The sequence below is a fragment of the Oryctolagus cuniculus genome, chromosome 3 (genome assembly GCF_964237555.1).
Source record: "Oryctolagus cuniculus chromosome 3, mOryCun1.1, whole genome shotgun sequence".
Taxonomy (NCBI): Eukaryota; Metazoa; Chordata; class Mammalia; order Lagomorpha; family Leporidae; genus Oryctolagus; species Oryctolagus cuniculus.
In genome coordinates, this window is record NC_091434.1 from 42,663,380 (window position 1) to 42,691,141 (window position 27,762).

The 27,762-nt window shown below is 41.6% G+C and overlaps 1 protein-coding gene across 11 annotated transcripts in view; it reads left to right on the forward strand.

The window, feature by feature from the left end:
* RFTN2 (raftlin family member 2) overlaps nt 1–27,762 on the forward strand; it is an 87,368-nt gene that overhangs the window by 51,759 nt on the left and 7,847 nt on the right. For all 11 annotated transcript variants that reach the window (XM_051849318.2, XM_051849321.2, XM_051849317.2 and 8 more), the window contains 5 exons: nt 871–1,144; nt 4,324–4,527; nt 11,310–11,431; nt 12,666–12,769; nt 22,148–22,223. In XM_051849318.2, the coding sequence (XP_051705278.2) occupies nt 871–1,144; nt 4,324–4,527; nt 11,310–11,431; nt 12,666–12,769; nt 22,148–22,223 (780 nt within the window). The remainder of the gene's footprint in view (nt 1–870; nt 1,145–4,323; nt 4,528–11,309; nt 11,432–12,665; nt 12,770–22,147; nt 22,224–27,762) is intronic.

Here is a 27,762-nt window from a genome sequence, read left to right on the forward strand (position 1 = left end):
ACACAGGTGCGGGGGCCCTAGGACTTGGGCCAGCTGCTTTCCCAGGCCATCACAGAGAGTTGGATCAGAAGTGGAGTTGTTGGGATTCGAACCTGCACTCATGTGGGATGCCAGCGCTGCGGGTGGTAGCTTTATCCGCTCACTAGTCCACAGCGCTGGCCCCGAATGCAGGCATCTTAACTGCTAGGCCAAACACCAGCCCCCAAAATAACCACTCTTAAAATCACCAATTATTTCACTAGCATTGCATCATATGCTACAGAATCCTATTCTTTAATTGATAAGGTGAAATCTAACCATGCATATTTGGCCCAGAGAGGGGGCAATAGCATCAGAAAGCTTCCTAAGAGTTGCAGTATGAACTGAGCTTGTACTTTATACCTACTCCTTCATCAAGATTTTGCAGTTTTCTTTATTAACATCAAACAATGCTCTGTTTTTTGTTTTTTAATTAATGAATTAATGCCTTTTCCTTATTAATGATAATGTATCAGGTAATGTTACTGTGGATTTCATAGATCAGCTTTAAATTCTGCTTCTACTGGAGGCCATTGTTATATGGTATACAAAAGTCATGTGATAGAGTTATTAATTCTTCCCAAATAGAATTCAGAGAAGAATATAATTCATTCCTGATTTCATAACTTCTAAAATGTATTAGTTATATTTGAAGAAGTCACAATGCTAGTGTGACATAATCATATGAGCAGTGTTGTTTTGGGGTTATTAGTTTATGAATGGGTCTTTAGTTAGTAGTCGGTTTCCTCTATATTGTAATAGATTTCCTCGGGTAACCTAGAGGTTAATTAATAAAGTGATTAATGCAAATAGAATTTACATTTTGTCCTGCCATCTCTTCTTAAACTTCAGATTAATGTCGCTGCTAAAAAAGGAATGAAATTTGTTGGGTTCATACCACAACATTATCCATCTAAATTCTGCAATGGAACCAGCCATGACGGAGATCTAGAATCAATGCTACATGTGAGACACAGTTCAGAAGAAAACTGTAAAAGCTGGAATGAAGGAACCTTAAGTGGGCAATCGTCTGAAAGTGGAATTGAAGAAGAACTTCATCACGAAAGCAAACAGGATCAAACGGAACAAAATGGCAGCCCCACTTCCTCTAAATCAAGAAAAGAAGGTAACAGATATGATGAGTAGAAAGAGACTATGCAAGGAGTCTTCAAAAACTTCAAGAAAATGTCTATTATGAGAAAACTGGATGGGTTTCAAATTTTTTTTGGTATCAAAAATAAACTTATCTTTTAATTCCACTTTTCAACACACTTTTTTTTTTTTTTTTTTTTTTTTTTTTTGACAGGCAGAGTGGACAGTGAGAGAGAGACAGAAAGGTCTTCCTTTTGCCGTTGGTTCACCCTCCAATAGCCACTGCTGCCGGCGCAATGCGGCCGGCGCACCGCACTGATCCAAAGGCAGGAGCCAGGTGCTTATCCTGGTCTCCCATGGGGTGCAGGGCCCAAGGACTTGGGCCATCCTCCACTGCACTCCCGGGCCACAGCAGAGAGCTGGCCTGGAAGAGGGGCAACCAGGACAGAATCCGGCGCCCTGACTGGGACTAGAACCTGGTGTGCCGGCACCGCAAGGCGGAGGATTAGCCTAGTGAGGCACAGCACTGGCCTTCAACACACTTTCTAAAGTACCCTCATGTTACTAGTTTAAATTTATCAAATAAGTTTTTGAAGTATTTTTAGAAATAGGAGGTAAAAATGAAAATTTTGAAAGATTAAAAAAGTCCAAGTGAACTAATATAAAATTTAAAATCATTACAGCCAGAAATAAGGCAGAGGGTTTTTTCAGACAGTTGTCTCTGGCAAGCCACACAGTGCCATCGACATAATGAAACTCTGTGTGGAACATTGGTTTCCATTTAGTCATCTAAAACTTTCTTATAAACCTCTGGAGGCCATACACAGGTAGTAAAGAAGTGCGTCTATAAAGAAAGCTGTTCTTATTTATTTTGTCCTTGTAAACTGTGTATGAGAATTGTAGTTTTTGGCCTTTCCCATTTAATGAATGGCTTTCACCTCTGAAATTAGATGGCTTTCTTTGATAATCAGCTAGAATATGAAAATGGCACATCATGATGAAACAATTATTAGAACAATAGTGCCTAGAGCCCAAAATAACTTTAAACAATAGTTTTATTCTTCTTTGCCAACTACCAAGTCTTCCCCAGAAATTGAGAGAATCTTCTTCATGTATCTTCGACGGCTCAGGTTTTCTGAGGCCTTTAAGGGCATGCTTTTCAAAAGCACTGTCGAAGAAAATCAAAGCCTTCATATACCTCCAAGTATGCAGTGTGAGTTCTGGCGTCAGATGCCTCCGTTTCTTTATAAAAAGGGTGCAGTGGGACCTCCTTCGAGGGGTTGCTGAGAGAAGTAAACAAGAGAGGTCTACAAATTGTTCAGCCCGGGGCCTGGCACAGAGCCAACGCTGTATTAAGTTACCTTCTAGTAAGTGACCCGGTGCTCAATGCTGGCACTGGAGGAGCACACACTGGTGGCATAGGCTTTGGCAGTTATGATGATGTGTGTTGAACATACTGTGCATGGCGGAGAGCCATTTGACCATGTAAGCACCGTCTGGGAAAGAGCTGGAAGTGTTTCCTAACTCATTATCTCACCTATGCCTACCACACCACCACCATCCTCTGCTTTCCTCACCACTTCCCTACCTTACAACCATGCTGAGTTTTATGCAGTATACAAATTATAGGGATGTAAAAGTGAACAAGAATTGGTGGAGCTATGGTTGGGGAGCTACTCAACAGCTTTCACCCAGGGCTACTTTTAAACCCCATGCTGATTCCCACCCTAAGTTTGATCAAATCAGGTGTCTGCTTCTGGTCTTTTCAGTTCCAGATCCAACATACTACTTTATTAAATTATCAATATTTAGATTCTGATTTCTAAATATATTAAAGTTATGTACTAATTAGTATAATCTTCTAGGGTAATAGCTCTTAATTATCTGGCAAAACCCATGGAATTCAAATACTTTTGGTTGTAATATAAGTTATGTTAAACTTCCTAAAATACAACCACAAGTATTGGTCCATAGACTTCAAGTTAAGAATTTGCTAATTTCCAGTATTTCTATGTCCGAATACACATTCTAGAGTCAGTCTCACATATGTGTCCAAGGATGCATGAAAATGTTTGTAGTAACAAAATACTGGAAATAATTTATACATCCCTCAAAAAGAGAGTAGTAAACTAGAATACTATGCAGCAGTTAAGGGCCAGCTTTGGGACCCAGCTGGGTGAGCTGTTGCCTGCTTTGCCAGCATCACATATTGAAGTGCCAGTTTGAGTCCCAGCTGCTCTGCTGCTGCTTTGCTTCTGACCCAGCTTCCTGCTAATGCACCTGGGAAGACAGCAGAAGATGGCTCAAGTTCCTGGTCCCCTGCCCCCCACATGGGAGGCCCAGATGGAATTCCTGGCTCCTGGCTTCAACCTGCTGAGCCTTGGCTGTTGCAGCAGATGGAAGTAAAGAAATAAATCTTTAAAAAAATAATAAGTGAATAAGACCTACAATATTATTTGCATTTCAAAACATATTGTTGAACCAAAAACTCAATTTGTAGATTGGTATATATAATATGATGTCATGTAAATAAAGTTTAAATTTTTTCTTAATTTATTTGTGAAGCAAAGAGATAGAGAGAGAGACAGAAAGAGAGTTCCTGTCTGCTGGTTCACTGCTCAACCACCCACAACAGCTATGAGCCACTGAAACAGGGAAGTGGGAATTCAGTCCAGGTCTTCCAGATGGGTGGCAACTACTCAACCACTTGAACTATCACCACTGCCTCCCAGGGTCTGTACCCCCAGGAAGCAGGAGTCAGGAGCTAGAGCCAGGCATCTAACCCAGGAACTTAGGGGACACAGGCATCTTAACTGGTATCTCAACCAGTAAACCAGCCACCTACTCCAAATAAAGCTTTTTAAATCATAAAACATTACACATCATTCATCGATATATAAATGTTTATTAAAAGAATGAAAGTGTGCAAGAGAATAATAAATTCCAAATTCATTATGGTAGTTATTTCTGGAAAATGGAATTATGAAGTGCTTTATAGGAGTCACCATTGTATTTATTTCTCATTTCTTTGAAAAAAATAGTCTGACTTAAATATAGTGTAATGTTAACATTTGGTTGAACTAAGTGGTGAATACTTTTATAATTCTCTATACTCATTTCTCTGCTTGAAATATCTCTTTATTATTTTTAAATTTTAAGAATTTTTGATCAGTAAAATTATAATTTTTCCTCTTTCTGAATTCCTGTCTTCAGATAACAAGTTGTATATAGCCTTCAATGCTTTTGATGATGATTCAACCTGCTGGACCTATCAGGAAGGCATCCTTTCAATGAAAGTAACAAGAAAAGGAGCTGTCATCAGTACACTTGATGCTGATTGGCTGGAATTAACTACATTTTATTATAAGCAAGGCTTGTCTTTAATTGATTCTTTTGTATCCTGGGAAACATCTAAAGGTAAATTTAGTATTAATGATTTTTTTATCTGAAGAGTTTGAACTTATGTTGATGTTGATGAGAATGTTTTTACCTCTCAAACTCTGTGACTGAAAAGACTGATGTTATTTCTAAGGAAATAGATTTCAGTCTCCACACCACTATGTAACACTGATTTCAGAATACAACCATAGTGGAGAGCAAACGGATACTCATTTGGACATCCAATGTGCATGGTAGAATTATAACATAACATTTACTGTTGGATTGTAACTGTAAGGAATAGACAAACCACTGAGTGATCAACTAGTGGAGGTTTCCAAATAAAATGTACTATGTCAGCACGACTAGGAGGCTCATGATGGTATTTGAGACTTAACATCCATGTCTGTGACATTATCCCACTTTTGGACACTACCTGACTCTCCATAAATCATATAGGAAAATAGTCTTTGTCTCAGAAAGCAATGCTGGCTCTCTTCTTATTTCCATCTTCTTTTGTTTTCCATCTCCCTCCAGCCTTTCTCATTTAGTTACAATGAAATATGCAATCATTTGTAGCAATGAGTCTTATATCCAGAAACTAACTTGGAGCCATTTCAAATTTTGGTTTGTGACCAACTGCCTAAGGGAAAGGAAAAACACTCTTCTCACAATCTCTCTCAGGCATCCCTGCCTTGGGCCTGGCCTGATGAAAATAAAATTAGCCCCAGCACTTGCCAGCCAGAAACTCTGTGGGCCTTTTGTTCTTCAAGCCTTAGAACTATTTAGAAAACCCCAGGGAGACTCTCCCGCCTCAGAAGCCCTGAAATGTCTCATTAGACGTTTTACAGTGTGGGCTGTCCCAAGCCCCTAACAAGCCACCTCAGTCTGTGGGGTCTGGCAATGGGGTGTGTCATTTGGGCCTTTCCTGGGAGTACACAGGGAAGCTGCAAAGGGGAAATTGTGACCAATGTCTGTGTCACTGTGAGAACAAGTCAGAGGAAGCTGGCTGAATTGGCCACTTTGTTCTGGGATGTTTGATGCCTGACATCTAAAGCGCATGGAGAGACAATGCATATTCTGTTCTGTCTTGCTTCTATCCTCTTCAAAACATTGTCAGAAGTCAGCCCACCATGAGGAATGCAAGTGCAAAGCCAGATATTGCTCAGAAATTTAATATATCACCCCACAAATAATAATGATGAAGTGCCTTCCTCTAGAAATAGAAAGAGGAAAAAATGTTTTCAAATTTTTCTACTTTGGCAGTGTCATGGTATAAAATCTATGAAATTCCTTGTCAGTGTCCTTTCACATCCACTCTCAGCCTTCCCTGCTTTGAAAAGCCCTTTGAAAAGCCCCCTGGGTCTCTCTCTGTCTCTCTCTCTCCCCCTCTCCCTCTCTCTCACCGTTGAGGTTCCCACACTCTGCTAGCCTCCAATGCCCATACCCCACCCTAGAAGACCACAGTTTATGCCACATGTGGAGTTTTATGAATTCTTTTCAAACTACACTTGATACTCATTTCGATTTCTTCCCTCTTATAAAAATGCTTGTGTGGGATTGGTGGAGAAGTATCACAATGAGGAATGGGGTACAGTTATAACATTAAAATGTATACTTATTCATTTCATGTATGTGAGGAGGCTCTTCAAAAGGTTCACAAAATGCATGGAAATGCAGTATGAAAAAAAACTATGCATGGCTTTCAAAATTGTTTGCACCGACATGGACATCTTCATTTCATTTTCCCACGACTTTTGGAGGTCTCCTTCTATGGACACGCCAGGCCCTGTGCCAGGCACTGGGTCTACAATGAGTAATGGGCCTGCTTCCTACTCTCAAAGAGCCAGCCATGCAACATGAGGCGCTCAGGCAGGAAAGATGTCAAAACACATACATCTAGTTTCAAAACTAAAAGAAGTGCTGTGACATTACCCAACAGGATATTGAGGTAAGACTACCAGGAAAGAACCCACTTAAAGGGGCAATCAGGAAGTCTCATCCAGGAAGGTAACAATCACTCAGTCTAGGAAGCTATAAAGGAGCAGGCATGCGAGAGCCAGAGGTAGAAAATTCTAGGCAGAAGAAACACCCATAATTGTATAAAGACCCTAGGTCAGAAAAGAACTGGGAAAAGGTCTGTGTCACTGGAGCCAGGTGGGCAAGAAAGAATGGCTGTAGACAAAGTGGAAGAGGCAAGCAGCAACAATTCCATGAAGAGTCTGGTGCTGTCAACCATGCAACAAGAGCCAGTGGTGCATTTTACACTTACCACATGCCAGCATTGTTCTAGTACCCTGATGTTAACTCGCTTAGTCCCCCATTGCAACCCTCTTAGGTAGGTATGATTATTTGCCTTTTACACCTGAGGACACAGAGGCACACAGATATAAATAATGTGCCCATATTCATACAACTGGAAGTTGGTGGGGCCATGTAGATGGAGTGTTTGCTCTTAACCATCTTGTCAGGATGCCAATTCCCATTCATCCATTGAAAATATAAAGAGCAACTCCTGATCTGATTTGCATCTTTAAAAATAGCTTTTTGGCCAGAGTGAAAATGGGGAGGTTGTCAAGAGGCTGTTGCCAGAGTCTCTAGAGAGACAGTGGTATAGGCCACAAGAAGCATTAGGCTGAGAGATTCCTTTGGCAGACAGACTGTACGTGACAGTAGCATGGAATGAGTGTTAACTGCATGTGCCTGCATCCACTTCAGAGGTGGTCCTGGCCCACCTTTGGGCAATTCAATGAAAAATAATACATGGACCAAAAATACTAAATAAAAACACATTTATAGGATTGTCAATGTCATATGAAGCTAAAATGAATGGAAAGTCTTTATGTCTTGGCAAGTAACCCATTTCCTGAAAATCCTTCAAGTTTATGTTTTTCAAACCAGGGTTCAAGTATCCTTGGAGTATTCAGCATTGTGCCAGGAAGTACACAGGTTCACAAGCTCTCAAGATAAACCTCATTCTAGAGTGTCAATATTACTTAAAGACTGAGAGGGTGGGTAGAAGACGGCACTACTTTTTTACATAAAATTAATATATTTGAAAAGAGAGGAAAGTTTGTATGAACTTTTATGACAGGACATTAAGTTCACCATGATTCACTGCAAACTCTAACAGGAGACTATCTTTCAAGGATACAAGAGCACTTTGCTATTGATATTATTTAGCTTAAAAAATTTTTTTTGAGAAGCAGTAGATCAGGCCTGTATCTTTAAAAAAAAACTTATGTATTTATTTGAAAGTCATAGATACAGAGAGAGGGAAAGACAGATCTTCTATCTGCTGGTTCACTCCCTAAAATGGCTGTCATGCCAGAACTGGGCCGGTCCCAAGCTAGAAGCCAGGAGCTTTTTCTGGGTCTCCCACATGGGTGCAGGGGCCCAAGCAACCTCTGCTGCTTTCCCAGGCACATTAGCAGGGAGCTGGGTCAGAAGAGGAGCAGCTGGGATTCAAATAGGTTCCCATATGGGATGACAGTGCCGCAGAGGGCAGCTTTACCCACTACCCTACAATACCGGCCCCGAGGCTTGTATCTTTTACATACCACATACACACGGAAAATAGTACCATTCTGGGCACATGGGTGAAAAGTGGATAAAGCTGCTCTGAGCAGGAGGGGGCGCTCTCTATCTTGGCACACCAGTGAGCTAAATCCCACTGGTTGGGAAGCTCTGAGTTATGTAACATTAAGAGGTGATTCAGTGGGGGACAGTTATTATGTAGTCTTTCAGAATGGCCACCTCATTCCATTACCTGGAATATTTAACACACTGAGCAAGCAGATAGTCACTTCCCCATGAGGCTCCCCTGCCACCCTCCCTAGCTGCCACTTCTGCGGGGGAGAAGTATAAGAACTCCCTCTTGAGCAAGTATCAGACTTCCATGGCTCTGGGACCTGGTATGGGATCTGGAAAAGCGACCTAAGGGGCCCCTAGAACTCCAAAGTAAGAAGGAAAGACTTTGTTTTTGCATCTTAAATATAATTTGATATACAGTAAAGTGCACTAAAATCCTATATAAGGGCTTCAAAATGTTCATGGAAAATTCACATTATCTTATAATTCCATTTTCCATAACTTTTGAAGTCCCACCCACCTCATATGGACAGTTGAAAGAACACAAATGTTCAAGATGGAGATCATTTCCAGCATCCCAGAAGGCCCCCTCATGACCCTTCCCCGTCCATATCCTCCCACCTAGAAATAACCTCCCTCCTGGGTTCCATCACCACAGAGGGGTGCTAAGGAATCACACAGGCCGAGTTAAACAGAACATACTATTTTGTCAATGACTTCTTTCATTCAACATAGTATCTCTGAAATCCATCTGTTAATGCATAGCACTGAGTCTTTCTTTTTTATTCCTAAATAATACTGTATTATGAGTCTACCACTTTCATTCTTTTAGACCAAAAAGTTCAGAAGTACTAGTATATCTCAATTTTATTTATTATTATTTTTTTTTTTGGTAGGCTGAGTGGACAGTGAGAGAGAGAGACAGAGAGAAAGGTCTTCCTTTGCTGTTGGTTCACCCTCCAATTGGCCGCCGCAGCCGGCGCACCACGCTGATCCGCTGGCAGGAGCTAGGTACTTCTCCTGGTCTCCCATGGGGTGCAGGGCCCAAGGACTTGGGCCATCCTCCACTGCACTCCCGGGCCATAGCAGAGAGCTGGCCTGGAAAAGGGGCAACAGGGACAGAATCCAGCACCCCGACCAGGACTAGAACCCGGTGTGCTGGCGCCGCAAGGCGGAGGATTAGCCTAGTGAGCTGCGGCGCCGGCCTGTATATCTCAATATTAAAAGCAAGAACACAGACACAGAGCCCCAAAGTTTTCACATTATTAAAGTTTTCACATTATATAATCCCAAAATAAGTTAAAAGCAGTCAAGGCTGGCTTTGTGGCATAGCAGATAAAGCCGCCGCCTGCAGTGTCGGAATCCCATATGGGCACTGGTTCAAGTCCTGGCTGCTCCACTTCCAGTCAAGCTCTCTGCTATGGCTTGGGAAAGCAGTGGAAGATAACCCAAGTCCTTGGGCCCCTGCATCCACGTGGGAGACCCGGGGGAAGCTTCTGGCTCCTGGCTTCAGATTGGCACAGCTCCGGCTGTTGCAGCCATCTGTGGGGTGAACCTGCAGATGAAAGATTCTCTCTCTCTCTCTCTCTCTCTCTCTGCCTCTGCCTCTGCCTCTGCCTCTCTGTAACTCTGCTGATTAATAAATAAATAAATCTTTTTTAAAAGCAGTTCTAATTAACTTCATGTTTATCATAGTGTATAATTACTTTCAAAAACTCATACTCCCATTCTAAAAAGGACTTGAGGCATAAACAATTTTAAAAATTATCTAGTGATGCACTAAACTTACAATCAGAAATAGGTTTGATTCTATTAGTCAGTTCATTGTGACAGTTGATCAGTAAACTTAAAGGAAAGGAAACACATACAATAAGTAGAAAGCCAGTTTCAAATAGTAAATTGAACTTTACTGGATTCTTGGGAACTACTCTGAACAAAGTAAATTCTTTGTGGTGTTCTGCTGTAACCATAAGGAATGTCAAAAACAAGGATTTTCCCTAAAACTTTATAGCCTGTTAACAAAAATTCAAGCTAGAAATTATATTGAAATTACTTTCGTCTTTTTTGTCTTTAAGCATTAAAGATCCTGTGAAATGTTTGTAGGCCTTTATTTTGTAAGGAACTCTCAACCACAGAAAATTTGATATGTGACATTGTGCTGCATAGAAACCAGAATGTTTAACCAGCACATGACCATGAGAAAAATGTCTCCCATTGCAAAATAGGAGACAAAAGAAATTCCATAAAATCAGTTTGGTTTGGGCCAGCTGGTTATTATCAATTATTCAAGAAAAAGTCAAAGAGGCCCTCCCTTAAAACTTCCTTCCCCACAGGAATTCTTTTGACAATGCTTCTGTTTAGGGTCTTCCTGTCACTGTTTATGTTTTTATTTTTTGAGTTTTTCTTTTTTTCTGCATCATCATCATTGAGGCAAATAATTGTTCTGTGTTTATATTTTTTGAAGCTTTTGTGTTAATTTTAATATCATACCTCTAATTTCTAGGATTAGTGTTTTTGATGTTTCTCTTAATGGTATAACTTGATGTTGTTTCTCTTAATGGTATAACTAATATGCATGCAACATATGGATCATAAACCATAATCTGATGTGAAAAATCTCTACAGATGCTTTTTAGGTTGATTTTCCACTTATTCTCACAGTATCACATTATTCAACCTCATTTTTGCTTTTGTAGTTTTGATAGCTGTCGCTTGATTTTAACTCAGTCAAGTATAAAACCCTTAACCTTTAGGGGAGAAATAAAGCCTTCAAAGAGGAGGAGCAATGTTACTGATTCAATCAAAACAGATTTTTTTTTTATTGCTGATTGATTTGTGTGAAAGGCAGAGTTAGATATAGAGAGAGAGGTCTTCCATCCACCAGCTCACTCCCCAAGTGACCTCAAAGGCCAGAGGTGGGCCAGGAGCCAGGAGCTTCATCCAGGTCTTCCACGTGGGTGCAGGGGCCCAAACACTAGGCCATCTTCCACTTCTTTCCCAGGCCATTACCAGGGAGCTGGATCAGAAGTGGAGCAGTTGGGACTTGACCCAGATCCCACATTGGATGCTGGTATTACAGGCGCTGCCATAATCCACTACACTACAACGCTGACCCCAACAAATGCTTTTGAATTGGTAGTTTTTCCTTATGCTTTCTATCACTATAGGATTTAGATGATCTTAGGGGTCACTTATTACAACTCTTCTTCGTTGTGTCCTTTTCCTCACAGGAGACCATTTGTCTAAATCTTTGGAAGGATTTTTTATCTATGAAGAAGAAGGCTCTGGAGTGCCAGGTTCTAATAGGAAAGGAAATGATGCCATTGTGGTAGAACAGTGGACTGTCATTGAGGTGAGCTGCCATTTCTGACCATCTACATTTCATACTTAGTTTTACATGGTCCTTAAACACACATTTGTTAACATCTGGAAGGAATTTCATCACAAATCCATGAACAGCCTTCTTACAGATTTGTGAAAAGGTAGCATTTGCTTTATTTGATGTTAAACTTTTTTAACAATGTTTTAACTTTTTTAAACTCTGATCTCCTCTGACCTCTTTGTAAGATAGCACAATAGTTATTTATACATAAACAGCAGTAAATTCCTGCAAAATGTGACATGCTAACCCTAAACAAAAGTCCCCTGGCACTGAAATTCTCTTTCTACAACACCATGACAACTGGGTGAAAGTGGGGGGAAAAAAAGTCACTCAACTAGTATTTTATCTCCAGGCAACCAGTGTGACCACTTTTTCTTAGAGCCTTATGAATTGATTTTCAGAGGCCAAGCTACCCAAAAAGTGTTCTGTCTCTGGCCAGGCCGCCTATGCACACACATATCTCCCTTCCAGATCAGAGATGACATTGCTGATGCTGTGCACTCTGAATTCAGATGCCACCAGATGACCTGCCTTTGGGGTGCACACACTGGGTCAGGTGTCCTTCACTGTGTCTCCAAGGTCCTCACCAGCTCTTTCAGGGACACTGTTGCCTTTCTGGCCTTAAAAAGGTCACAGAGGCCTAGCCCATTTTCCAAGAAACTAGACATCCCATTGAGGAGGGGAGGGGAGAAGTTGAGGAAAGAAGTAAAGCTTAAAATAAGAAGCAACTCCAAATGAGCATGAAGAGCAGTGAAAGGACCTCTGCACTCACATTCCTCTGCCTCACCACCCGGGCTCACTCCCCATTCTCATCCTCACTGCTCAATTCCCACACCAGTGTTTCTGAAAGTTTACCCTGCAAACTACTTGGATCCAAATCCCCTAGGAAGCTTTTTTTAAAAATGCAGATTCCTAGCCCTCCGTACATCAAAGTTGAACTACTGCCCTAACAAGACCAAAGGAAGGCCCAAACTTGCAGAAACAGATAGAAACCGCTCTATACACCCAGTGATTTTTTTCATGTGACTCAATGGTTAGAAGACAACAGGGAGGCCCAGGGAGGCTCCAGCAAATGAAATTGTACTTTAACAGAGAGTGAACTCCATTTATCACAGCACCATCACCCTTTATTGTCATTGCTTGTAGCATTGGTTGTCTTTGTCGTTAGACTGTGAGCTCTATGAGACTATGCTTATTTATGCAGGGCTGTGAAATCAAAACGGATTATGGCCCTCTGTTGCACACACTGGCTGAATTTGGATGGCTTCTGACAAGCGTGTTGCCTACACCCATACTGAGACATGACAGGTACTGCACAAGTATCTTTTATACTTACATTTGGTTCTAAAATCTAAATTCATTTGTTAGATAATGCAATTTAGCCAGTGCTTATTAAATGCCTAAAAAATAACATTTCACAAAAATTTCTAATCTGATTTCATGGGCCTTGAGGATGGCCGAATTCAATCCCCTTGTGTCTTGGATGTATAAACTGCCAGGTTTCCACACTACATGTGCAAAACTGCCCCCACCGCAGACCCCAAGCCAAGCCTAGGACTTCAGTGAGGTCCTCGAGCAGGCCAGGAAGGGGAGCACTTCTGCCTCTACATCTCCCCTCCAGTGTGGTGCCTTAGTTTTCTCATGGAGCACAGACTTGTTAGCTGCGGCTTCCAGTAAAATAATCACCTACATTAGAATCAAAATTCTAATATTTCACAAGCACTACCTTTGCCTATTCCAGCTTTCCTTTCACTGACTTTCCCGAGAAGTCATCTATCTGTGTAAAATGCTTTGCTGTCCTCCATCCCAGAGGTGTTCCTCTGATCTCTTTGGCATCCAGAAAATGAGTGACTGCCAAGTTTGTCCTGCCTGGGCCAGTGACAACCTACAGAGGACAGCACAGTGCCACATGGGTTTCCTCTTTCAGCAGAGTTAACTATTGTCCAGCATTCCGAGTGATTGGCAGGCATGACTCAGGGAGGCAACCCTTCCTTCCTTAGAGTAACACACCTTCCTGGTCTCCCTACTCACCAGCTTAGCCCTGTCCAGTATCCCAGCGTCCCTACAAACCTTAAAAGCACTCGATTGACAAGGCTTTATAAGGAGGCTGCACCTTCTCCTAGTGAGGAAAGGGATCAAGGGCGGGGGGGGGGCGGGGGGGCTCCGGAGTGAAATACTCAGGCTCAAAGGAGAAAGAAGGAGCAGAAGAAGTAGACAGAGCAATGAACCTGCTTTTGTCCTCAGGAGTCTACAGTAACTTCTCCAACTGAATGGCAATTCCCTGAAGTATTACTTACCAACTTTGTCTAATCTGTGACTTAGCTGGCAAAACACAGTACAGCAGGAATTCATGAGATTTGAATCACTTGCTGAACCCATGTAAACAGAGATGCCAGAGGCCCACCCGAGTCAGAGTCTGAAGCTTTGGGAGTGTTCAGAAGCTCCTAAGACACGCTAACATTTGAGAAACTTGCAGGTGGTAGTGAATGAGAAAGGAACTTCTCTTCCTTACCTCCTTACACCTCCCCGTGGACCTGCTGGGCTATTATCTATCCCACACCCTTTCCAGGAACAACGTAGGTTTTTGGCCCCCTCGCCTTTTTGGTGGCTCTCTTGGGTGTCCACTTTGGGGTGTCATTTGGCCCATTACAATTAGACCTTACCAGAGGCTAGCATTGTAGTGCGGCAGGTTAAGCAGCTGCCTGCAACACTGGCATCGCATCCCATATCGAAACAGCACTTCAAGTCCTGGCTGCTACACTTCAGATCCAGCTCTCTGCTAATGCCCTTGAGAAAGCAGTGGAGGATAACCCAGGTACTTGGGTTCCTGCATCCCATGTGGGGAGACCAGATGGAATTCCAGGCTCCTGGCCTCAGCCTGGCCCAGATCTCGCTGTTGCCACCCTTTAAGGAGTGCACTTGCAGATGGAATATCTTTCTCTCTGTCTCTGTGACTCTGTTTTTCAAATAAATAAATCTTTTTTAAAAATCTGTTTAGCTCCAAAGATAGGCTTGTAAGTTCAAGTTTCAGACACTAAGAATTTCAGGCTGTAAGCTCGATCTTAAACAAGATCCACTGGGTTTATATTTTCTTTATATTTAAGGAAGACATGATTGATGGTGATTACTATCTTTGTGTGCACTGGAACAGCCATGACCAACAGGTGACTGCCACAGAGACAGCATATTTGAACAAGAATAAGAAAGCAGCAGATAAACAGGTTTCACCAACAATTCTTATTGCCAGATAACAACTATGAACATTTGCCTTCATTCTTTATTGTCTCCATTGCAGGCACTTGGAAAGACTTGAGTTACAAATGCCAAGGACCAAAACAAATGTCAATATTGCACAATTCCCTTGGCACACAAAGGAAGAGCAGGCATTGTGTGCTGTAGTGTGCCATGTTGCATAACGGTGATCATGGTTAAAATAGATCTTTCTACTGTTTTTTGCCCAAAGTCAGTGCAGAAGTCCCATTTAACTTTGACAGCCTATAGTCTCTTTCCTTTTTAATACTTTCATAAAATTATATAGACTAAAGTATTTCATCATGACTTCAATTAGTTTTTGTATAATATTATCCAACACATAAGCTTGACCTGCCCCAAACAGGATGTAAGTCCCAGGTTATGCAGTGTATAAGGCATAACCTTAACCACCTTATAAGTGCTGGTACACCATGTACAGCTGACGCATATTTTTATTTATTAACTGACTTTTTGTTTTTTAAATTTGATTTAAGAAATTAAGGGATGAATACATATTTTTGTAAAAAATCAAACAAAATATGTATAATGACAGAGCAGAAATATGTACTTTCCCATCTCCCGTAATGTTGAGAACTAACCACTTTCTAGAATTGAATTTGCTAAGTAACCTTTCAGAGTTTTGCTAGAGTCAAAATGGGATGTAAACTTGTGACTGCACTCTAATATTGTTCTGAAAGATGCTTTCTTTTTTTAAAGAAAAAAGCCTTCAAAATGATCACAAAAAGAATTCTATGACAACATATATGGCTTTACTCTTTTTTTTATCAGCTTTAAATATTCTATTATATGGATAGTCAATGCTTATTTAGTCTCTTTTTAAAAACGTATTTATACGCCAGCGCCGTGGCTCACTAGGCTAATCCTCCGCCTTGCGGCGCCGGCACACTGGGTTCTAGTCCCGGTCGGGGTGCCAGATTCTGTCCGGGTTGCCCCTCTTCCAGGCCAGCTCTCTGCTGTGGCCAGGGTGTGCAGTGGAGGATGGCCCAAGTGCTTGGGCCCTGCACCCCATGGGAGACCAGGAGAAGTACCTGGCTCTTGCCATCGGATCAGCGCGGTGCGCCGGCCGCGGCGCTGCAGCCGCGGCGGCCATTGGAGGGTGAACCAACGGCAAAAGGAAGACCTTTCTCTCTGTCTCTCTCTCTCACTGTCCACTGTCAAAAAAAAAAAAAAGTGTTTATTTGAGAGAGAAAATGGGAGCACTCCCGTCTGCTGATTCACTCTCCAAATGCCCATAAAGGTCAGAGCAGGGCTGAGAAGAAGCTGGGATCAGGGAATGCAGTTCAGGTCGTCCACACGGCAGGCAAGAGGAGCCCAGTCATGGAGCTCTCACTTCTGCCTTTAGACTCTGGACCAGAAGTTCTGAGTGAATGGGAAGAAATGATAAATGCATTTTTCTTTTGGGAAAAAAGCAATATGAAAGTTTCAGAACTTAATACTTTGGGGAAGGTCTAATATTTTTAAAGTCTTTAGGGAAAGACAGAGTATCAGAGAGAGAGAGAGAGAGAGAGAGAGAGAGAGGCTGGTGCCGTGGCACAGTACGTTAATCCTCTGCCTGCAGCACCGACATCCCACGTGGGCCCAGTTCTAGTCCCAGCTGCCCCTCTTCCATTCCAGCTCTCTGCTGTGGCCCAGGAAAGCAGTCGAAGATGGCCCAAGTGCTTGGACCCTGCCACTCACATGGGAGAACCAGATGGAGTTCCAGGCTCCTGGATTTGACCTAGCCCAGTCTTGGCAGTTGTGGATATTTGGAGAGTGAACCCATCATGGAAGATATATTTCTCTCTCTCTCTCTCTTCCTTTTTTGTTTTTAAATATTTTTATTTATTTATTTGAGAGGTAGAGTTACAGACAGTGAGAGGGAGAGACAGATTTATTTATTTGAAAAACAGAGTCACACACAGAGAGAGAGAGATATTCCATGTGCAAGTGCACTCTTTAAATGGTCGCAACAGTGAGATCTTGGCCAGGCTGAGGCCAGGAGCCTGGAATTCCGTCTGGGTCTCCCCACATGGGCTGCAGGAACCCAAGTACCTGGGTTATCCTCCACTGCTTCTCAAGAGCATTAGCAGAGAGCTGGACTGGAAGCAGAGCTGCAGAGACTCAAACCAGTGCTCCACCTGGGATACTAGCATTGCAGTCAGCAGCCTAACCTGCTTTGCTACAACACCAGCTCAACAGATCATTGTAATTATAACTTCCCCATTTACTAGCAGTATGACTTTGGGAAAGTTACCTGATCTCTGTAAGTTTCAGTTTCCTAATCTGGAAAATGAAACAACATCAACTTTAGTGGATTGTCATGATGTTTAAGTGAGATGATAGAAATATATACAAAGGTCCTATACAGGGCCTGAGCATATTGGGCTAATAAATTGAATCTGTTATTTTTGGGCCCAATTCTTTAGCCCAACCAAAATTTGTAATGAGCTGAAATCAACTGTTCAAGCATGATAGCTTGGCCTGTCCTAGATCAAGATGTTTCAGAAAAATGTAAATGCTGTAGTTCACTACATTTAAATCAGCACTAGGATTACAAGACAATGAAAACACCAATGATACCAGTGTCATAAAGATGTGTGCTTATACCCAGAAAGATTAATGTCTATCATGATTTTTATTTTGGGCCCACATGTCTGAAAATACCATTTATAACCACTGCCAGTGAGAAGTTTCTGCCCTAAATATTTATTTATATGTATTATGCTTGTCTCATGTGCAATAATCATATCTGAAGCAGTCAACTTTTTACTACTCTATACCTAAACCATACTTGGATGGTCTAAACATAAGATGCTTTCCCCTCATTTCCATCATTACTCAAATATATCCTGTTATCCTGTTTAGATTACATAAAGCTGTTTTCCCAGTGTGTCCCTAGGTTAAGGTTGTTGATTCACTGTCTAAACAATATCACACCACCAAGGTTTAAAGCAGCATTCCCATGAAAATGTCATGATGTTGTAATCTGGCATCATCACATACTACAGGGTTATTGCTGTCAACCTTGAAAATGTACCAGACTGGAGCCAATGCTGTGGCACCGCAGGCTAAGCCTCCGCCTGAGGTGCTGGCATCCCATAGGGGTGCAGGTTCATGTCCCAGCTGCTCCTCGTCTAATCCAGCTTTTTACTAATGGCCTGGGAAAGCAGTAGAAGATGGCCCAAGTGCTTGGGTCCCTGTACCCATGTGGGAGACCCAGAAGAAGCTCTTGGCTCCTGGCTTAAGATTGGCCTACATCCAGCCATTGCAGCCCAGCTCCAACTGTTGCAGCCATTTAGGGAGTCTCTCCCTCTCTCTGTCTATAACTCTATCTCTCAAATAAGTAAATAAAAAAAAAGAACTTAAAAAAAAAGAAAAAGAAAATGCACTAAATTGCCTTCATTATCATTATCGCTGTATAATTATACTAATGGGCCCAATTATTTTTCTCTTTAGAAAATCATGGTGAGATTGACTTTAAACTTTTCAAAGCAAATTTGATGGATACCAAATTAGCTGAGCTAGAAGCTAATATTGGTGACCTTAAAGAAATCACTTTAATAAAATGGTGGAAGGAACCAAAGTTCCCTTTGTTCGGCTCAAAACAGCAAGGTGGGGAATGAATGTTTTACCTAGCGGTTAAGACTCCCACCAGCAGCCTGTATCAGAGGGCGTGAGTCTGAGTCCCCGTTCTGCCCCCAGTTCCAGCTGCCTGCTAACGTGCACCCTGAGAGGCAGCAGATGATGGCTCAATTACATGTGACCCCGCTCCCACATAGGATACTTAGATCAAGTTTTGGCTCCTGGCTTCAGCCTGGTTTATCCCGAGATGTTGAGTGAGACAGAAGAAAAGGAATGCACTCTCCCTCCCTCCCTTTTTCCCCACCCCTCTCCCCTCCCCGTGCCCTCTCTAAGTAAATAAATAACATCTAAACAGAACAGCAAAATTGCCCCCTTCTCCCAAATTCTGATTTAATCATAACCTTAGGGGAAGGGACATGAATGTGCATTGTTAAAAGAATCCCAAGGCTGGGTCAGCCGTGGCTCACTTGACCAATCCTCTGCCTGTGGTGCCGGCATCCCATATGGGAGCTGGGTTCTAGTCCCAGTTGCTCCTCTTCCAGTCCAAACAGCTTGACTATCTCCCACTGCTTTTCCCAGGCCACAAGCAGGGAACTGGATCGGAAGTGGAGCAGCCAGGACAGGAACCAGTACTCATATAGGATGCTGGCATTGCAGGCATATTTACCTGCTATAGCACAATGGCAGCCCTTGAATTCCATCTTTAACCTATTAACTTAACACTCTGGTGATCAACTCCTTAACACATGGGCTTTGGGTGGTAACCCAACTATTATCCAAACCATAACATTCCCTTAACCGATTTACCCCCACCAAAGCCAGCTAGGGTTTTGACAGACCATCTTTTCTTGCCTTCTCGTTCCCATATTTCCTTGAGATCTGTTGATAGAGAGATACTCTCATAATTTGTGGTTGTTGCTAGGATCTTGCACAACACAGAGAGATTAACTCCTACCCACACTGCAAATTCCTTTTTATTTTAGACAAATAGGATCAGAATAAATTAAGAAATTAAAGCTTGTGAAATAAACTTGTCCTCAGTTGGCTCTGGGTAACCTTTCTAGTCAAACTGTGCAAAAAAAAAAAAAAAAAAAAAACTTAAATACAAAAATGTCATATTAAAAGGAAATGGTGAGGGGCCGGCGCCATGGCACAGTGGGTTAAAGCCTTGGCCTGAAGTGCCAGCATCCCATATGGACGCCAGTTCTAGTCCCAGGTGCACTTCTTCCAATCCAGCTCTCTGTTACAATCTGGGAAAGCAGTGGAAGATGGCCCAAGTGCTTGGGCCCCTACACCCATGTGGGAGACATGGAAGAAGCTCCTGGCTCCTGGCTTCAGATCAGCGCAGCTCTGGCTGTTGCGGCCATCTGGGAGTGAACCAGTGGATGGAAGACCTCTCTCTCTGTCTCTACCTCTCTCTGTAACTGTCTTTCAAATAAATAAAATAAATCTTTTAAAAAAAAGAAGGAACTGATAAAACAAATTAGACATCAAAGATTCTTCTGGAAAATGTATACTTTTTGTTGCAACATTTCACAACAAAAGAAACCATTGATGAATTTTATCATTAAAGGAACACCAATACCACCAAATAGTTCCCAGAATCCAGGAATTCCACACTTGGAGGAAGGCTGTCTCTTGTGTGGATGGTTTCTAAATGCACTGTGCATCAGGATCACTGGGAACCCAAGGAAATGGATCTGGAATGACCATGGAGTCAACAGCCACTTCAGTGTTTGGGATGGACAGAAAAGACTGAAGAGCCTGCCATTGACTTATTATCACATCCTAGTGCATTCGGACTTGCCCCACCCTATAATCTGTTGGAAAGAACACCCTAGAGGGCCACCCACATCCCTACCTGATGTGCCCTTTCTTTCTTTTTCAAGAGGAGTACTTCTATCCTTACCCCTCCTGCTCATGTTTGCACATTTCTAAGTGTGGTTCTTTCAGCTGAGTCTCTCTGGATCACATGCCTTCACTCTTACTCAGAAGCCTTTTTCCTCGTGTATGCTTTCCCTTGAATTTGCTTCCTGCAAGATATTCTTCATTCTGAGACATTTTCGTTCTGCTCAGTTCCACCCTACATTTCACTAAATGAGTGGAGAAAGTGAAATGAAATCACATTTGTGGAGCTTCTTCAAGTGTCAGGCATTGTGGTAAGCTCTTCATAGACAATGATTCATTAATATATCAAAAGGACCCTGATAGGAAACTGGGTCAGAGAATTTAAGGACTTTGACTAATGTCATCACTATTAGGTGCCATCATAAAGTTTAGATTTGAATCCAAGAACTCTCTGGTTCAGAAGTCATTGTTTTATCCAATATACTCAGAGCCTCCAAGAAACTTGACTGTCTGTTCTGCATGCATGCTAATCCCTTCCCTGTGCCTATTGACATTTCATGATGATTTTGGTTGTTCCCAAAAGTTACCATTTATTTCATACAAAGTCTCTTATTCTAATCAAAGACAAGATCAAACTAAAATGAGGTTAGACTAAAACGTTCTTTCAAAAATAAAAATATAAAATAATCTATTGCCACTTTAGGAAAGAGTTGATATTTCTCAAAATTTAGTAGCATTAGTAGGTTTGGGATTTTCAACTGGTGTGCAGTTGACATAAACTTCTAAGGTCAGCATTTTTGTTGCTTTTGTTTCCAGAAAAAGAGCTCAACATAAAATAAAATTAATAGTAAGGTTTTGTTGGAAGTTTTTGCATAATAAAAGTTGCAACTGAGCAACATTAGCTACAGACACGCCTTCCCATAAATCCACGGAGACTCTGAAAAGCATTTCAGAGGAATACAAGTCGTTGTTGGCAGGAGTAATTTGCCATGATGATAGCTGAAGAATACTGAATAGCTGACTAGAAAGAAGCATCTGAAAATAAAACCAGCTATGGCTGAAGCCCCTCAACAAAATTTTTCACAAGGCAACCCAAATTGATCTCATTTTTTATAAGACAAATTTTACAATACATACCAAGAAGCTTAAATCATACTCTTTTTTAAAATGCTCATTTATTAATATTTATTTGAAAGCAGAACAAGAGAGAGAGAGATCTGCTGATTCACTCCCTAAATACCTGCAACCGGGGATGGGCCAGGCTGAAGCCAGAAGCCTGATGTGGGTGGCAGGAACTCAAGTATCTGAGCCATCATCTGCTGCCTCCCAGGACCCATGTAAACAGGAAGCGGGACGGGAAGCAGAACATCGAGGCCTAGACAGGAGTGCAAGCGCCCCAAGTGAGACACTCCTGAGAATCCATCTCAAGGAAATAATTTTTGAGGAAAATTACACATAATTTATAACAGTGTTATTTACAATTAGCAAGAAACTGGAAACAGTTTTCTAATAAAAGGAAAAGCTCAGTATATTTTGGAATCTTAATTCTCTGAGATTCTATGCAGCCGTTAAATATATAATTACAGTGTACAAACGAGAAAGTTTGCTCAGTGAAAGGCATAGAAATAAAAATATACATATGTAGTAGTTACAGAAATGCAAAAATACACTAATTGAAACAGAGTAGGAGGGGAAACAGATATGAAAATAATTGTGTCAGCATGCCAAGATTACAAGAGCCTTTAAACATTAAAACTGTTTTCTTTTGTAATGACCAATTCAGTTGTCTTAAGAGATGTATTTATTTATTTGAAAGGTGGAGTTAGAGAGAGGGAGAAAGGTTTTCTAAACTTGTTTTTCCGGTTATAGTTTATACAGACTCATGTTTGGTAATTACTTTGGGGTTAGAAGATTATCTTACAAAGTTTACATGCAGAACATTCAAGTACAAAATATAGAGAATTACTAATTCGTAAATACAAATGCTATTGCTTTAATTTGCAGTGAAGGAAATTTGGCTACAAAGCAGATCGTATTTCTTCAGAGGCCAGTTACGTGGACAGCTGCTCAAACATCAGAAGTGAGTAAAACTGATGCTTTGTGAACTAATATGGCACTGACGCACTTAATCCTTAAACTCTCTTTGCAGTTCCAAATGGTCAATATGCATAAGGAAGTGTGACTTAATGTGGAAACAGTCTTCTGAATCAACGTGGAAGAAGGGAAACTTTTTTTAAAGTACAACAGTTTCATGGGGTTTTTTGTTTGTTTTTTTGCTGTTGTTGTTTTGTTTTTAAGATTTATTTATTTACAAGTCAGAGTTACACAGAGAGAGAAGCAGAGGCAGAGAGAGAGAGGTCTTCCATCCACTGGTTCACTCCCCAATTGATCGCAGGAGCCGGAGCTGTGCTGATCCAAAGCCAGGAGCCAGGAGCTTCTTCCAGGTCTCCCACGTGGGTGCAGGGGCCCAAGAATTTGAGTCAACTTCTACTGCTTTCCCAGTCCGTAGCAGAGAGCTGGATTGGAAGTGGAGCAGCCAGGACTGGAACCGGTGCCTATATGGGATGCCGGCACTGCAGGCGGCAGCTTTATCTGCTATGCCACAGCGCCGGCCCAGAGGAGAAACTTGCCAGCTATCAGGCAACAGGAGGCAGTTTTGAAAAAGCCTGGAATATTCCACTCAAAAATATGCCACTTTGGTTTAAGGATTGTTTTGAGCTGAAGGCAACTAAGAAAGAGCAAACATAAGAGGAATTCTCTGCTCTTCTCTTTTCTGCCAAAAAACAGGGCATAAATTTCACTATATAAATTTCCATTTGCTAAAGGTGTCTCCTCCCCCTACTCGAAGACAAGACTCTTTACCACCAGAGCCAACTTGCACTGACTTGAGGAGCAAAAATAAACCTCACTAAAGTAACCCTGATCTACTAGTTTCTCCAAAATATTTACCATTCCTAATTATTTCCCCAAAAGAATTTTCCTTTGTCTAATTACTTGTCCAACAGTTATCATCCTTTCTTAAAGTGGTGTAGGAGCTCCCTGGTCTTTACACCAAACTGCTTCTTCAAGTTTTCACTTTTTTTCTGCAAAGCCGGTATTTTCATTCCAAATAAACATTTCTTACACATAACCTGTCTTTTGTTAATTTAATTTGCAGTCTTCAGCTATTGAAACTAGGGAGGTAAAGGAAAAGTTTCTTCTTCACTTATGGTGCTAACACATGTGTGCAAATATGGCTGATCTTGTAATATGTCTGGGCGATCCTGGCTATCTTGACCTCTGACAACACTTTTCTTTTAAGTTCATGTTTTTTCAGTGCTATGCTAATCCTCAATTGTTTTATTCCTTTTTTTTAAGATTTATTTATTTATTGGAGAAGTAGAGTTACAGAGAGAGGGAGAGACAGAGAGAGAGATGTCCTCCACCGCTGGTTCACTGCCCAGATGGTTGCAATGGCTGGAGCTGAGCTGATGTGAAGCCAGGAGCCAGGAGCTTCTTCTAGATCTCCCATGTGTGTGCAGAGGCCCAAGCACTTGGGACACCTTCCACTGTTTTCCCAGGCCATTATCAGAGAGCTAGATTAGAAGAGGAGCAGCCTGGACATGAACCAATGCCCATATGGGATGAGGGCACTGTAGGCAGAGACTTAACCTACTATGCCTCAGCTGGCCCACAATCGGTTGCCTTATTTCTGCTAGATGTACAGCTAGAATCATATCATTGAGTAAGGCAATCCATACATTAATAAGGCATAACTTTTAAAATAAGAAACTTGCAAGTGGACCAGAAAATTATTTAAAGTTGTTCATTTTCTGTATCTATATCAAGAAAATGTTTTCTGCGGCCCCGGCACCCCGGGTTCTAGTCCCAGTTGGGGTGCCTGATTCTGTCCCGGTTGCCCCTCTTCCAGGCCAGCTCTCTGTTATGGCCCGGGAGTGCAGTGGAGGATGGCCCAAGTTCTTGGGCCCTGCACCCACGTGGGAGACCAGGAGGAAGCACCTGGCTTCTGGCTTTGGATCAGCACGGTGCGCTGGCCGCAGCACCAGCCTCAGCGGCCATTGTGGGGTGAACCAACGGAAAAGGAAGACCTTTCTCTCTGTCTCTCCCTCTCACTGTCCACTCTACCTGTCAAAAAAAAAAATGTTTTAAACCTCAAAGTTTTCTAAACTAGAAAAGCTAAACTGATAGTGTATATAATACAGCCTTCCTAACTTGTCTCTCATTAATTTTGGAATGAGGCTGGTTGGCTCAATAGGTAAACAAGCAGAGAGATAGAAATGTAGATAGGAAGATGAGGAGGCAGAGGTGAGTGATCAAGTACACAGATATGAGAAAGTCTGCCTTAGGGCCCTTGAGTAGTGTACCCTCCACCCCAAAGAGGATGACCCAAGGTCATGAGCACACTAGGAAATATTCTATGAAGAAGTAAGGTGAAAATATATAGGGAACATCCAAGAAAAATAAATTTTTCTTCTTCCCCAAAGCTGACTTATTGCTGTATCACAAACTTTCCTTTTGTTTGTTTTTTTTTTTATTTCTTTGTTTTAACAGCCTAAATCTCCATCTTTTTTAAGAAAAGATCACCAGAAATTCAGCCTGATGGGATTTTGATTAACTGAGGGGCTAGAGTTGTACTTGTAAAGTGAAACCAAATTTTGCTTGAAAATCTGCTTTATAAACCCTTTTTCTTAGGATTAGTTATCACTTTCCTGATTCCCCAAAAATATTTAGGCCCTCTTAGTTTAACTTTAAGTACTATTTAGAGACTCTAGCATTTCTTTGGGAAGTATTTATACTCACATTCATTGCAATATAAAATTCCTGGTTCATTTATAAAATGGATATTTATAAAATGTATGTACATATTTATTTTTATTATATATTATATAATTGATATACAGTAATATATAAGATATGTATATAATTGATTTATTTCAATAATAAACCCAGGAATAATACATTTTATAACTTAGAGTTCTGCTTCCAAATGGATTTACCATTTCTTCATTAGACAAATGCTTTTTAGCAAGAAATCTCAGGATGCTGAGATCATTTCAAGGCAGAGCATGTGATGGGATGAGCTGGCCCTGAAGTGTCTAACAGCTGTAACAGAAAACAGATTTGTAGATTCTCTAAAGGGGACAATTTGCTATTTTATCAACGAAAGGTCATAATACTTTTGGGAAAACAAACATATATCACCATAGAGTTCATTTAGCTATTGCATATATATTTTGTGAAACAGAGTTATGATATGCCTTGAAGAGTTTATGTAGTTATAGGTTCATCATGGTACTAGTCTTTGTATTTGAAATCAGCTATTGTTTGGGAGAGATTAATGGGAGGATTTCTTCATTTATAAAGTTTTTCAAGGAATTTTTCTCAAAGATGTCTAGTTCCAAAAACAGTTGGTGGAAATGTGAAACATTACAGTGTTGCCCTAGGATTATCAATTACTTTTTATTAAAATGATAAATTTCACAAGCTAATAGAAATTGATCTAGCACTTGACCCTTGGAAAAAATTGTTCTCTTTCTTCATTTGTCTCTTAAGAGACTAATCAGTTTATTTGATCATCCCCATTCAATTGCATTCAGCATGGAACAGTACTTTTTTGTTAAATCTATTTCATGCCTCTGTTGTAGGGGAGAAAATTGAGAATTGCACAATGAAAAAGGTGTATTGTTGGAATTCTTTATTCTGTAGTTATCAAGACTTTTAGGGTCTGTTGTATGTTTCATAAATATGTTTTATGCGGTACTCCAGATAGCTTGAGAAATTTTTAAAAGTGAAAAATGCCGCCGGCGCTGCAGCTCACTAGGCTAATCCTCCGCCTTGCGGCGCCAGCACACCGGGTTCTAGTCCTAGTCGGGGCGCCGGATTCTGTCCCGGTTGCCCCTCTTCCAGGCCAGCTCTCTGCTATGGCCCGGGAGTGCAGTGGAGGATGGCCCAAGTGCTTGGGCCCTGCACCCACATGGGAGACCAGGAGAAGTACCTGTCTCCTGCCATCAGATCAGCGCGGTGTGGCGGCCATTGGAGGGTGAACCAACGGCAAAGGAAGACCTTTCTCTCTGTCTCTCTCTCTCACTGTCCACTCTGCCTGCCAATAAACAAATTAATTAATTAATTAAAAAAGTGAAAAATGCCAATTCAAAAATGTATATTCCCACTTACTGCCTCCATTTTCCTTAAACTATTAAAATATAACCTATTTTAATAAAACTAGAAAATGTTAGAAAAAATACATGGCAAAAATCTTCATTAAGTGAGATAAAGCAATGAGTTCTCTCTTTTTAAGATTTATTTTATTTATTTGAAAGACAGAGTTACAGAGAGAAAAATCTCCAATCCACTGGTTCACCCTTCCTTATGGCTGCAATAGCTGGGGCTGGGCCAGGCTGAAGCCAGGAGCCAATAGCCCAAGCACGTGGGCCATCTTCCACTGCTTTCCCAGACCATTAGCAGGGAACTGAATCAGAAGTGGAACAACTGGGATTTGAACCAGTGCCGATTTGTGATGCCAGAATTGCAGATGGCAGCGTTGGCACTATGTCACAGTGCCAGCCCCAGCGATGAGTTCTCAGACATAAAACCAAAAGCATAATCCATTTTTTAAATTGAGAAATCAAACTTCATCAAAAATTAAAAACTTTTGCTCTGTGAATGACACTGTTAAGAGAATTGTCGCTCCCCGTCTTCGTGGAGGAACGACACAGGACCCTGCGCTGTTCTTCTGTCTGCTCGGCCCTCCCCGGGTTTGCTGCTGGTTCTTCCCGGGTTGGCTACTGTCCCTTCCACCTCCGTGGAAGGGCGGTTCCCCCTGCCACATTCCCCACTTCCGCGGGGGAGCGGCACACCGCCGGCCGGCTCTCTCGGGGGCTGCACAGGTGTTCCTTCAGATAGATGTTCCTCTTAGATGTTCCTGGTGCATGCCGTCTCTCTCCTCCTTTATAGTCCTCTTCCACCAATCCCAACTCTGCTACCCACACGCCAAGTACGCTGCTCTCCTCCAATCAGGAGCAGCTCCTGCAGCTTGTCAAGTTGGTGAGAGGCAGCTGGGTAGAAGCTGTTTTTACTCCTCTCCCAGCGCCATATTGTGGGAGAGCAGATGCATAGAATAAGTCTTAATTCCAGTAACTCAGTCCAGTCCGGGTTGCTCCCCACAAGAATGAAACAAGCCACAGTTTGAGAGAAAAAAACTCACAAATCACATATGTGACAAGGGATTTGTTTCCAGAATGTATTAAGAACTCTCAAAAGTCAACAATAAGTTAACATACAACCCAGTTGAACAATAGTTGAAAAACTTGGACCCCTCAGCAATGAGGATATATGTAGATGAGGAATAAGCAACCCAAAATGATGCTGAAATCACTTGTCATTAGGGAAGAATGCACATGAGAGTGGTGCTTGGATACCACTGTATGCCTATTAGAATGGCTAAAATAAAATACACTGACAACATACCGAGAACTGGTAAGGATAAAGAGCAACCAGAATTTGCTTACACTGCTGGTGGGCATGCAAATAACACAGCCACTCTGGAAAAGTTTGGCAGTTTGGCCAAATGTTAAACATATGCTTACATAAACATATAATGTTAAACATATGCTTATTCC